Source organism: Amblyomma mixtum, chromosome 3 (assembly GCF_055824585.1).
Source record: "Amblyomma mixtum isolate Tamu chromosome 3, ASM5582458v1, whole genome shotgun sequence".
Lineage (NCBI taxonomy): Eukaryota > Metazoa > Arthropoda > Arachnida > Ixodida > Ixodidae > Amblyomma > Amblyomma mixtum.
The window spans coordinates 310,767,830-310,781,692 of record NC_143014.1 but is presented as its reverse complement, the minus strand read 5'-3'; the positions used below and the strand labels follow the sequence as shown (position 1 = coordinate 310,781,692).

Genomic DNA, 13,863 nt, shown 5'->3' with positions numbered 1-13,863 from the left:
CTGGGATGAAACCTTCCGCTCCTCTCTCTTTCTTTTGTTGTTTTTTCGAAGGTGCAAAGGAGTATATATATGCTGATTGCATCCGGAATAAACATTTGTTGTCAGTTCGGCGCTGTGTTTGTCCTCTTCTTACCTTGGCCTTGTGCCGTTGCGCTATGTCAGACCAACTCGCCCACCAGTTCATGTTGTCATTTAAACGATTCGCTGTCAGTATGACGGCATTGCGTCTTTTCACTATACAATGCAGTGCAGCCATATGCATACTGGTGCGCGAGTTGTTGATCAGCGAGGGCAATTAAATATTACGACCAGATAGGTATTCGTTATGTGTCGTGTAATACTGAAGAGATTTACCTGCGGCGTTCTTAACTGAAGACCGCAGTAACTGCTGACATCAAAGAATTTAGTGTTTTCTTGTTTGAAAGTGTACTACCGCGATAAAATGTTTACGGGACGCGTGTTCTTGGAAAAAAAAAAGTTTATTGTAGCTCTGCCTCGGGATCCATTTGCCTAGTATTGTTACCAGCGCCTCTGTGAAGTTCGCTGAACTTTCTGATGCGCCATTCAGTCTCCAGCACAGAGTGTGCGGCTCGATGTAGCTACTTTGAGATGTGCACCTGTCCCGGGTCGAATGGTTGCCAAATTGGTGGAACCGCGGACGCATGCCGGAGGCTCGGTGGCCGCTCTGTTGTTACCGGCGGCACTGTCTCCGTCTTGCCTTCCCACCACATATCTTTCCAGCACGCAGCTTTGTGCAGTGTTCAGTGTTTGAACGCCTGCAGTCCTCATTTTTGTGGGCAGTGGATGTTTTTTTTTCTGTGCTTTCTGGTTTCCCTAGGTGTCAGTCATTCGCTCTGCTCATACATAGCTTATTGTAAGGGCGCAGGTGTACGGTGGCTGATGGGTACGCTATGCGGCGCCAATGGGTCGTTTGTGCTTTGGGTACTCAGAAGAGGCCCCTAGGCTGTAGTTGCCACTGGGCGCCTGAGCCCTCCAGGACAGATTTTTTTTATAAAGAAGCTTGAGCGATTTTTCTCGAGGCATACCTGCGTCCCGTATGCACGTGTGTGGAAAAAGAAACGTAGAGGAATGCAGAGGTTCGGAATGCAGTGAATTCAGTGCTGTTTGTATGTGTGCTCAGAACCCCGGGTGGTGGTGGTAGTGGTTTATTTAAAAAAAAAAAAAAAAAAAACCCGGGCCCCTTTCCCTAGTATTTGGTTAGCCGATATCCTTTGCCCAGTCTTTGATTAGCTGACGGAAACTATTTTCTTTTCCCTAACCATCGGTTGGTGAGAAGTGTCGCCTGATTAATTATTGGTTGTTGTCCCGGAGGGCCTAAATCTAAACGCTATCGTTTAAGCCGGGGCTGATTTCGTCTAATCAACGGTTCAGTCATGCTGTAAATACTTTTCTCCCTGCTCGTTTGTTCTTGTTTATTTATGTGTAAATAAATAGTTAACCTTCTTTTCCTGCCGTCGAGTAATGTGAATGTTTGCGAGTCCGAACCATCAATCCATCAAGAAACCCGATTTCATCATCAACAAGTGTTTCCTCACGTCGCCACGTGAAGGGGAAACACAACTGCCTCCTCGTACCCTGGCATTATTCAGCTTTCTGGATTGCGTGACTGCGCCGAAATAATTTTTTTTTCCGCGCACTGGTATCCGGTAAACTCTTGATTGCAGTAGCCGCGGTGGCTCAGTAGTTATTTTGAACACAACAGGACGGGCGCCCGTCCTGTTGTGTTCGTGTCTCCTTTGTCTTTGTTGTTTTCGCGCCGTCCGAACTACTTTCAAGATATGAACCAACTAGCCCAAATCAAAGTACTTCAGTAGTTATGATCGGCTGCTGATCCCAAAGACGCAGGTTCGATCCCGGCCGCGGCGGTCGAATTTCCGTGCAGGCGAAATGCTAGCGGCCCGTCTACTGTGCGATGTCAGTGCGTGTTAAAGAACCCCAGGTGGTCGAAATTATCCGGAGCCCTCCACTAAGGCGTCCCTTTGTCGTCTGTGCGCTTTTGTCCGGCCCCATGAAGCTCGAGGAGGTTTGCCCTACACTCCAAAGCAGGAATAACGTGACATCCATTCGGCTATGATCAAAGCTATGTCAACGCAGCTTTGAAGCTGCGTTGACGTCACGCAGTTTACTTGGGGATAAAGGTCGGGGTCGGCGATAGCTGCATCGCATATTTTGACTTTAGCTAGTTTGCAAAAGCTTTGTTTTTGTTTTAGTGAGAGTAGCTTGTTTGTGTGCGGTAATCTATCGATCAATTTGTTCACAGTTTAAGCTTTTTCGTGAGCTTAGAGGCAGGTTGGCAGGGAACAACTTTATTGGACCCACTTCAGTGGATCAGGTGAAGTGTGTGTGTGTGGGGGGGGGGGGGGGGGGGGATGAGAAGTACGGCGACGGGCCCTCGGGCCGCTCTAGATGACCGGGCACTATTGGGCCTCGGCGACCTTCAAGGCCCAGCCCACGATGCGAAGCTGTAACTCTGCCTGTGAGCTGCTCAGAACAGCCTCCCATCGCTCCTGTGAGTCCATCCCTTGAATAGGAGGTTTCGGTGTGCTGAAAATCCGCTTAAAATGGTTCTTGGGCACGAGTGGCACGACCGGGGGATGACCGGAGCTGACCGGGGGACTTGAGAACTCGCGCTAAGCTCGAACCGGCGCAAAATTTCAATGCTTCCCTGGTCACGCGCTCAGAAGTGCACTGCTGTATCTTTTGCCAGCATTGACCTTCGTTGTTTCTAACGCCACTCCGCAGCCACCGAAATGATGGTTGCTGCAAAGACCCGCGATGGAGGATTGCCCAAGGCTAAGTCCAGTTGAAAGAGCCGAAATGACTACACTCGGTGGTATGTTAAACGATCGCGGGAGAAATGGGGAAAAAATTTCGGAAGGCAGTCTATGTTAGACACCACGAATACGGCTATATGGGAGTGAAAAGTGGGTAAGCTGTCCTCTAGCGCATTCGCTTGGGGACATGGTTTAGGAATAGCTTCCCCGCGCAGTTCACAGATGTTCAACGGTACGGACCATAGTTTGCATAAGATTTCAGTGTGCAATTCGACATCGCAAGAGCACTGAAGACCACGCATAGTGATTGGCTCTCAAGAGCATCCCTCAAACTTTGAAACGGCAGTCCGCGGGTTGCATGGTGTACAGATTGTGACACACTGCAAGGATTTCTCGAGACAGGCAAACCAAGAGCCAGAAATTCGGCAAAAATAAATGATTCTGGACCAAGATCCTTGAAAGTGCAGAGGAAAAAAAAATGCCGATTAACTGCTGCCTAGCTTGCGGAGTACCAATGAAGGGTGACAAATGGCGTTGCGCCCGCAGCACCTGCGATCGGGCCGTTCACCGCGTACCTGCGCTATCTACCCGCAGGTAGGAAGGGCCAGTTAATATGGAGCACAACTGTTTATTACGCGGTAAGCTGCACTAGGAAACACTGCCCGGACCTTGGCTCGGCCTCCTAGCCCGGTGCCTGAACATTGGCCCGCGGAGCCGCTCGAGCAATAAGCCCGAGACTGGACGCGTTCGCGGCGGAGCTAAGGGCTCTCGCAGGCCGCGCGGCCAACCGAGTGACTAAATCGGAAGACAGAGGAGGGCGGGGAATGGGCGACAGGTCGCACGTCGCCACCGGCAGTGAACCCACGAGGCGCGAAAATTTCACCAGGTATTCCGCTAGAAGCGCAGGCAAATTGCTTGCACTAGTCGGGAAAACGTGGCGGTAACCGAGGAGCTCAGCGTCAGCTCTAGCGTGCAGGCGGTGTTGCAACACACTCGGACTGACAGATGCCTCGAGTGGACGCAACACCCGGAGGCTGGAACCTTCCGAGACGCGGGGCGGGGGCGACCAGCGCGCTAGTCGCGACCGAAGTCGCGGGCGGGGCCCCTACGGAGGAACGCCAGCGAGCCATGAGGCGTGTACGTACTCCGTGTCCTCGCCAGCCGGCCCAGAGTGCGCTCACCTTGCGACTGCAGCCCCCGCAGCAGCGAGACGATGGCGACCAGCTCCTCGTGACGGTGCTCGCGACACGCGCGAGCCACCTGCCGCGTGGAACGGACGGATGCGCGCGCTTTTTTTTTTTTGTTTTCTGAAGAGGAGGATGAGGCCTTCGTGGCATGATGATCACTACTGATGACCTCGATGGCTCACTCCGTGGCCCGGCGTTGGACGACCGGGTCGGAGCTAAGCAACGCGCCCTTCCACTGCTCGAGTTTAGTGAGCTGCAGTTCCTTAAGGGGGGGATCTGCTGAGCTGTCCCACAGAATATCCGACATGTTGATTTTTGACGAAAATTGGCGTCGCCATTGGCGCATATATTTTAGCCAGCACTAAAGATGTTGGAAAAAAGTGGTCTACGCGAGGTCGCTTCGACGCCCCAGCCTTTGTCTTCTTCATTTTCTGTTTGTCCTCATACTTCCTGTCGTTGTTGTTGTTAGCCTTTCAAAAGATGGCGCGTATCTACACTGGGAGATCGGCCAAGAAAAGGGAGGCAGAGGCTGCTATTCACCTGTACATGCCTTTGTCAAAAGTTTGGAGCCCAGGGGGTTTTCTTTTCAGCCGCACTGTGTCGCTCTTCATGGATCTCTAGCGCTCCAAATTTCCTGGACATGAGAAGATTTCTGGTATTGCCTCCTGCAATAGTTAGGACTTCCATGAATGCTCCTGGAGTCCCAATATAAAGCTTAGAAGTGAGCCCCCTGGGCTCGAAACTTTTGACAAAGACTGTACATAATGAAGACAAAAGAAAAGCACGCGGGAGAGCAGCACCGGTGGGTTCTACCGCAAGGAGGGTATGGACTGAAAAGGGATGAAAGAGAAAGAAGGAATAATTGGTGGCTCGTGCGCCACGTTTTATTTATTTGTTGTTTTCTACCCCCTTATTAATTCCTGGCGCTTGTCGTGGTGGGATTTGTCTTCGCCGAAACACTGCTTGCCGCTGTTCTCACTTGTGCCAGCTGAAGTGAATCAATACAGAAAAAAAGCAAAAGCGTTCTTTCGGATTGAAACCAAATGAGGGAGAGAGAAGTTTAATGATAAGAAAGGCAAACAGGTCGGCCGGAATATCTGGCCTGCTACTCTGTTGTTATGAGGAATATAAAGATGTAAGGAACCGGCCAGTATTTTTTTCGTTCCGGTACTTTAATAATTGCCTGACATTAATTAATTTTTTTTAATACGGCTCTAAACGCTTAGATGTGAATAGGACAATTGCCTAGCGTTTAAAATGGTCCGAACCAGGGAACAGTACGTGCGTATTAAGTTCCCTTTCAGCTGCACGTGTCACCGTTGCGTATGCGCGCCTTTACGGGGGTTCGTGTCGCTGCTCCAGCCCCTGCATGGTGTCACCTGCCAAATGCGACATGACCAGGGATTAAATGCGTTCTGTTGAGCACGTCAGCCGACGGAGGGGAAGTGGGGAGACGAAACCATGATTTGTCCATAGCTTGCAGCTCTTGTTAGTAGTCCTGTTCAATGGTAACTATTAACTTATGAAGCTGATGAGGGGAACTGTGGTCGTGGTGCGAGTTCAGCTCTCTCTCTCGTGGAGGTCACGTCGTTCCACCGCGGTTCGGGGAATTGTTGTTGTTAGTGGCTATTTATTATTAATGAAAGTAAAAAATGGAAGGAACAGATGTTTCTAGCCGCGGCATCTGCCATCGAAGCCTGAAGCAGCTGAGCTGCGGCTATCGGGAATAAAATGACACGGATATGACAGGGAGAAAGAAAGGAAGGGGGGAGCGATAGAAGAAAGGATAGGGCTAGGGGGGGCAACATACTCTATGTACATATACACGATATTGAAATGTAGGGGAATTGAATTAATTGGTTTTTGAGGAAATGAAAGTCGCGCTAACTGTCTCACTTCTCGGTGGACACGTCAAACGCGATGTGAAAGAACGGAGCTAGGTGGGTGGGAGTGAAAGAAGAAAGAGGCGCGGTAGTGGAAGGCTCTGGAATAATTTCGACCGCCTAGGTGCACTGATGACTTCGCACAGCACACGAGAGCCTTTGTGCATCGCTTCCATGGAAACGCAGCCGCCGCGGCCGGGTTTGAAAAGGAATGGGCAAAAAAAAAAAAAGAGAGGAAAAGGCGCATCAAAATAGGAAGGAAAAGTGAGGAGCCGATCGAGATGCCTGAGCTGATCTGATGCGGACGAGCAGGATGCACCTCTGCGGTAAATGGAAGGACCTAGTGCCACGTGGGTAGAATTACCGTTTGGCCGCGTCACGGTGCAGCTGTCGTCAGCGACAAAGAACGTCGCACCGAACTTGGAATACAAAAAGGCCTCGTTTCCGGTGGTATCTTCGGCATGCCGAGACCCCATCCCTCACTACCATGTCGCAGACAAAGGAGCAGTTTCCGGTCTCTTGTACCCTGCTTGGCCTCGCGCATGGGGACTTATGAAGAGCAGGTGCGGGCCACACGTGTAGACCACCTGTACCACCTGCGGACCCTGGTAACGCCAGTCGCTGACATACCACAATCTTCTTCTTCTTCACCATATAAAAATGGCACATACCCACGCGGGGGGATTGGCCAAGGTACGGTGGTGAATGCCAAGGGGGGGAAAAAAAAAGTGGGAAAAAAGCGAAGTAAAATAGTGAATGTTTGAAATCACAATCGATGCTTCCTCCGCGCCATCCTCCTCTTCCTCAGCCTCGACACGTGACGGGGGGTGTTCCATAAGTGCGGGAGTGGGAGATTGTGCGCAAAAAAACGCGACAGACCGCTCCCTCCTCTGCGAGGCCATATCCTTCGGCCAGGGACTTTAGGGAAGGAGAGCCTCGTAAAACTCGGCAAGGAGTGTCCCATACCCGTCGGCGAACGTGGGCTGCAACACAGGGAAATGGCAGGCTAATCATCGCCGCCTGAGGAGAAAAGTCCAAGCTTGAGAAATTGAACCTATCCCAAGGAAGAGTATCCGAGGAGGGGCACGAGGAAAAATTTTCACGGGGCACTTTGGCTGTCTCAAGCGCTGCAAGCCGAAAGCCTTTCCTTGCGCACTGGTTTGTATCGATTTTTTTTGTCTGTGTTTTTTTTTGTATTATTTCTATTTCTTAATTTTTTAGCCCTTTATTTATTCCTTTTTATTTTTTGTTTTTCTTGTTTTCGTTTATTTTTTTTTGTTTTTCTTGTTTTCGTTTATTTTTCGGTCAGGGAAGGGAGGAAGATGGGAGTGAACGATGACACCGTATTCACCACACGCGCCTTTGTTCATCCCAAACCATTAAGCTGGCCTGGCGGAGTGGTTAGCGTGCTCGTCTCGCACTCCGGATACCCTGGTTCGATTCCCCAACTCGACCGATTTCCTACGCGGTTTTATTTATTTATTTTACTTGGAACATCGCTATACCATCCCTTTGATTGGCTGCATGGTTACTAGCCAAAGTACAATGACCCCGTTTGAAATTCGCGCACTGTGACGTCACGACCATTTCGACCAATTGAAAAGCGCGACAAGTCGGTCGACAACTCCTGCTTACAACGATGAGGCATTAAAGGCTTCCGCCTTAATAATTGGCAGTGCCTTAGCTCGGCTATGCCAGGATATACGTAGCGAAAGCTAAGGCATAGCTTGGTTAGCCTTGGTTTTCAATCGTCCGACATGTTATCAGGCATGCGACACAGCTGGCGAAGCGAGCTGAGGCGAGCGCAACGACCAGGCAAGCGGTGTGACGTCGTACCAAACGGCCGGCGGTTGCTAGGCGACGGCCCAAGGTCGGTCTCTGTGCCTCCTCGGAGCACTGCCACAGCGAAATCGCAAGTCCGTGGCCAATGTAGCTTTCGCTGCAAAAAGGCGCTCGAGAGTTTCCATCTCACCGCAGTCATGCAACGAATGCGGTCCTACATATTTCCCACGCTGCGTGTGTTAGCATTTGTTGCAGAGCAGTTGGGATGTTTTTTCTTGAGGTAGGGTCCCTGGAATCGCCCCAGAATGCCTAGAAAATTATTTCCAGGGATACTGCTTGAGGGTAGCGGCGCAAAAGAGGGGGTGCGAAAGAAAGAGCACAGTACGAGCGCTGACTCACAACTGAATTTTATTGATAGGAAACAAGGCGAATATAAGGGAAGCACAGGCAACCAATCATACAATAGAACAGAACGCACGTGTTTATATTCGCCTTGTTTCCTATCAGTAAACTTCAGTTGTGAGTCAGCGCTCCTCCTGTGCTCTTTCTTTCGTCCCCGTGTTTTGCGCTGCTACACTCAAGAATGAATTACTAAGACGCCCGTTTAGCAATTGTATTGGTTGTTTTTGTTTCTTTGCGGTCACACGTAGCGCGCGCTTTCGACACGTCTCCGGTACGGTGCGGTGAAGCATGCTTTGGGGCGTAGCGGGGTCCCGTGTGGTGAAGCGTGCTTTCGGAAGGTTTCGCTGTAGGCGTGCTTGCTTTCACCGCAGCGCGGTAAAAACTTTGGAAACTCCTGACGTTGCATAGTAGAAAAAGCAGGCATTTTTTAAGACGCAAGCGCAATGAGGGGAAATTGTGATGTAACTTTTGATTGCTTTGTTAACGCGACTCATGCACAAGCTCGCCCCTCATTGTGCCGCCATTGTTTTATAAAAAAAATGGCGCATTTATGGTGAACATGCAGCTACCTGCTTCGATCCTAATGCGCGACAAAAACAAAAAAACAAAAACTCCTCCCTTAGTTTGACGGGAGTAAGGTAGAGTCATTCGGCATTAGTTATACGACCGTAGCGCTATTTTCCCCGCTACGCAGCGTGGAGGCTTGCGGTACTACGCTTTCCGTCCGGGCAGTCGAAGCGGCCCACTTGCTCGTCTAACCGCCGCGGCAGGGGCAAAAAAAAAAAAAAGCGCCAGCGGCCGGAGCTTGCGATTCCAGACGAATCTATTTCCTGCGGTAGCACTAGTATACGTCTGTGCGGCAGGATCGCGTTGCGAGCTCCTGGCATTTGGTGGGAAGGTGCTTCTTAGCGAGTTTTTTTTGCTGAAGGCTTACACCTAATTTTGCCGGCCGAGACACCGTGAGCAAGTTTGCGGCAATGCCTGGAATGGAACCGCCATGTGATCGCAAGCCTTGATGCGACGCGCTGCGTGCGATTTGCTCCGTAGTCGGCTCTCACGAGTACAGCTGCGGGCACAGCATCTGGCCCCCGCACCTGGCCCCGCTAAAGGCGGTCATTCTTCGGACGATCGTCGCCACTCGTAAGTGCCGGTACGCCTCCCTTCGAACCGCTGTAGGCGCCGGAGGCGCTGCTGCTAGCGTGGCTCCCGCGCTCATAAGGCGCCTATGCCTGGCGGCCGAGGCGGCAAACGTCACGCGCCGTTTTTTTTCGCTTTTTATTTTTGTTTTCGAATTGTAGCGTCGTTCTTTTCTGCTCGCGGTACCTTTGGAACGGTTTAGTCTGGCCACGTAGATCACTCACGAGCGGTTCGATGTAGTCCACGTCGGTCATTCCTGTTCGAGTCAACTCGCGTAACCGACACTCCAGTGGAGCCATGGGCGGTCGACGAGCAGCAGCGAGGACAAAAGCATGGGTCTGTACCGTGTTTCTTTGCGATCACTGCCCAGCACGCTGTCCCCCACGTCGCTTCGTTAAGTTGATCGCCTACTGTCTGCGCTTGAGTGGCAAAAAGCTTTAGCGACAGCTCTTAGGGTGAAACGGCGACGCGCGCGACGAGACGGGTTGCGTGGCTTCGAACATGCCCTCGCGTAGCTTTCTGGCGGGTACTTTTGCCGCGTTCACTGAGTGCTTAAACTTTCAAAGCTTGTACTGAGTTGAGCGAGATTTTCTAGAGCGCGCGAGCGGACCGCTGCGAAGCAAACGTACCAGAATTTTCGAACATGTACTGGCTTTCAGAGACAATGCTTGTATGCGATCGAAGCTGCATGCATTGACAAGCGATACAAGCGTGGTACCCCGAAGAAAGCTGCTTCATGATCGCTTAAACACTTCTTTTTTACAAGTAGATGGCTGTTGACATTTCCGGCGCTCCAACACAAAGGTGATGTCGTCTGTGACATTGTTGCAAAAACCACGAGGGAAGCTTTTTTTATTGTAACAGAAGCTGCATGCTTGGCCTAAGCTGATCGCATGGCACAGCGCGGTTTTGCGGTTAAGCCAGTATACTCCAGTAAAAATGATTGAAATCTGCTGCCATGTCATTCAGCTAGTTGACACTAGCATTGATGCATTGATAGTTCTGTCTTTTGCAAAGTGATGAAAGCTGTGGACATGGCTGAATAGCAAGCTGAAAGGGCCCCCAAATGATTTCGACGGGCAAATTCTAGTGCAACAGATCGGTAGCGGTGGTCTTTGTCGGTATTTGAGTCAAATTTGAAAGCTCTGCGTGGACCCTTTAATTTTGAAATAATTTTTAAAAATCGCTGCTCGCAGTAGCTTGCAACCGATTAGTGTGACACCTCACCATGCGACTTGCTCGCCCAGTCTGCCCATTGATGTCATTTGGGTGTCATTTCAAGGTCCCTTAAATAAACAATTAATGGCTCAGTTTTGTGCCATTCACTTGCGTTGGGAAAAACTGTGTAACATAGTGCTGCCTTGTTGTCAGTGGCCACCACCAACCAGCCTTCTCCTGGAAGGTTACAGCAGTAGCCCAAGCAGATTTTTGGGCGTGAACTCTGTGCATGAGGGATAATTTGGCGCCCGCCACTGTGGCCGTGCTGTCAAGCACAGGCTTACTGGATTGATCTTAGGCTGTTTTGGCCCAACTTGGACTTGGGAGAGCAGAGCTGACTGGAGTACTGCACCAGGCATTCCACTGGCTGGTAAAGCCTGCGGAAGACGTATTCATTTTGCCGGGGCTCCTTGTGCTAGTCAGTCGGGCGTCGTGGTGGTGGCCATTGTGTGGGTAGTGTGACCCCAGCTGATTCTGGGGCACACGCATCACTGGCACTTGTCGTTTGTTCTGTATTGGGGCACACTGCAGCTTGTGGCCACGTAATTTTGTGGCATCGTCAGCGCCAGTGTTTGGATAAATTTGTCCCTCTGTGTACGGGTCATTCTGTCGGCATGTGTAAGATGTTCCCTTGTGCAAAGTGGTTAGGCAGGCGTTATTAAAATGGGGGTGTTGGATTCTTTGATCCTTTAGTGTGGCCAACAGTAGTTATTAAAATGGGGGTGTTGGATTCTTTGATCCTTTAGTGTGGCCAACACTAAAGTGGCCAACACAACTGCAGTTCCATTTGCCTGCTTAGTTCCTGCTGTGCATTGCCTCAGTCATTCATTGCGTGCATCAATGTTCTGCTTTTCAGAGCCGGAGTGGCACCAAACCTCGCACCACGGCGCAGCCTGGTTCATCTGGCTTGGGGGGTTCCAAGCCTGGGGACCCCTCGGCAGCCGCCAAGCTTGTGAGCACTCTCCTATCTCCTCAGAGGGCAGCGTGGAAGTGCTCTTGCCAAAGCATTACTGCCATTGAGGGAATGGTCTGAGAGGAGCCTGCACCTCATGGCATTTTTGCTGGCCTGCTGCTCAGTTGCAGTGTGATGCCATGAACGGGGCGTTTTATACATGGCCAGTGTTTATTGCTTTTCGTGGGGAGTTGTTGTGCGCCATGATTATTGAGTTGTGAATGCTCAGGTTAATGGGGAGCTTTGTAGAAATGTTTTAGTAGCGTGAATTACTTGGCCACTTTGTTCTCAGCAGACACTGAAGGAACCAGCAGAAAGAAGACACAGGGAAAAGCATAGAAGGGGGCGTACACACAACCACTGGACTGGACTTGCGACAGGTTTTTTTTTTTCGCCACATTCAATGGACACAGAAATGCTGTCTTGTGCATGCACGCGTGCCGTTCAGAGTTGCTACCAATAACAAGCAGAAAGCAAAAACTTGATGCATCAGGTCTCAATTTTCGTGGCAATAAAAAAAAACTCCACTCTTTCTTGGTGATAGCTACAGATGGTTCATGTATGAATGCTGTCACCAAGAAAGTATACAGTTTATTTTATTGGCACGCAAGTGACAACTTGATGCATCAAATTTTTGTTTGTTTGTTATTGGTAGCCACTTTGAATGATGTGTGTGCGTCCACAAGAGATTATTTTTGTGTCGCTGCATGTTGTGGAAAAAAAAAAATATAACATCAGTTGTAAGCTCAGTTCAGTGTAGGTGCGTGTGCCCCTTCTATGTCTTGCCTTGCATCTCCTTTTCGCTGGTTCCTTCAGTGTTGGTTATAATAAGAGGCTCCGAGTCGTTAAGAGGGGGGGGCAAGCAGTTTGGGGCATCATAATTTGCTTGTGCGGAACCCAGGGCGTGCCTTGCATCTTGGGTTTGTGTTGGAGGGCAAACACAATATTGCTTTCACAGTGTGCGCCCCAAATCTGCTTTGCATTGGTCAATTGGCGGCGCCCATTGGGTTTTGCTTCACAAGGAATTCGCCTTTGTTCAGTCGCTGTGCATCGGGCCAGCAACAGACTAATGGTACACAATGTTTTTGCTTTGTCATGTCGCATCTGTGCCACAATGTTTGAGCAATAAAAAAAGCATAGTTTTAGTGATTGCATCTCAAGTGATGTGAAGCCTAATGAGCTGCATGGCTGTCATGAAATTATGTACCATAAGGAGCAGGACAATGAGGTAGGATCTCTTGGCTAACAGTAAATTAATAGTGCGAAGTTAGCTGATTTTGTTTTTGGCTAGTTTCACAGTTTGTTGCAGATTTCAGTAGTGAGTTTTCTGACCTGAATGTGCCACTAGCTTCTTTTGAGCAGTTTTACAGTGTTGACAAATGCATTCCAGACAGTATTGAAGGCATCCACATTTGTTGCATCTGTTTGGGTTATTACTCATGCATTGGGTGTTGCAGAAAAAAAAGAAGCATGTTTAATGAGCGAAAAAAAAAAAAGGCCTTGATATCTTTGTTGTTTACTTTTTCGCAGTTTTTTTGTTAGCTGTAGCACATTGCACAGGGAAAACTCCTGTTGATTAAAGTACAATCCATTGCACCTAAGCGGTGGATATAACAAGTGTAGTCAGCTGAGATGTTATGTATATACGTTGTTGAGTGGCATTGCAGGCTATGGCCACCCAAACAAGGACTACAATAACTTTAAGCTTATTAAAAGGAAGCTTTTTTCACAAGAGTGTAAAGCTTTCTGCCTGATGCTCTTATGCTAGCATTACCCATTTGCTGTTGCTTGATTGGACTAATTTTATGTGACCGGCTGAAGTGGGCACAGATCACGTGGAGCCTGATCTCCTTGACTTTTTTTAGGTGGTGCTGATCACCTGAAGCTCGGCAGTGGTTAGAGCCCCTTGAAACGTTTATTTGGTGGTAGTAATTGGCAACCCATGCCTGCCAGCGCGCTTTGAATGGGTTCAGAAAAACTCGCTGTTGGTCTAGTCGGTGCGCAGGCGAGAAAGGCCCCTTTGTGCATACTTTTCCGTCATTCTTATTTGCCTCAGTGCGCTGTAGCTTACTTGCTAGTCAGGAGTCTCACAGTGGCACTGTGTTGCATCTGCTCTCTGTTCTTCTCTGTACCAAGACGTTCAAAATGTAATTGCGAAATAGGTTGATGAGTTAGCTTAACTTGGAAACAGAGGCTGTATTGCGTATCGCTCTCAATATCGCTCTCAAGTAGGAGAGCGTGACGTCAAGATGACAACACCGCGAGACACCGGCCGCGGAATCAACCAATTAGCAGCCAGGTTGCAGTGGCTAGTAGCAGGGTTCCGTCCCGGAAGCATTTATTTGCACGACAAGGGACTGTAGGCTAACATTTTGCTGTAAAGACACAGTGAATAAAATGAAAAATGTTTTATTTTGCTAACAAGCTGTGTTTCAAACAAATAACTCCAAGCTAAACAAGAGCAGTCTCTATATTTGCAATTAAGTTTGCTCTTCAGTCACTTTTCC

General features: G+C 49.5%; 1 protein-coding gene across 2 annotated transcripts in view; it reads left to right on the top strand.

Annotated features, from left to right (window-relative positions):
• Positions 1-13,863, top strand: part of wds (WD repeat-containing protein wds) — a 97,814-nt gene that overhangs the window by 11,463 nt on the left and 72,488 nt on the right. The window contains exons 1-2 of one of the 2 annotated variants that reach the window (XM_089583917.1): positions 9,214-9,522; positions 11,261-11,356. In XM_089583917.1, the coding sequence (XP_089440043.1) occupies positions 9,484-9,522; positions 11,261-11,356 (135 nt within the window). In that variant the 5' untranslated portion in view covers positions 9,214-9,483. Of the gene's footprint in view, positions 1-9,213; positions 9,523-11,260; positions 11,357-13,863 lie in introns of those variants that run through there. The other variant, XM_089583916.1, reaches the window with a different exon arrangement.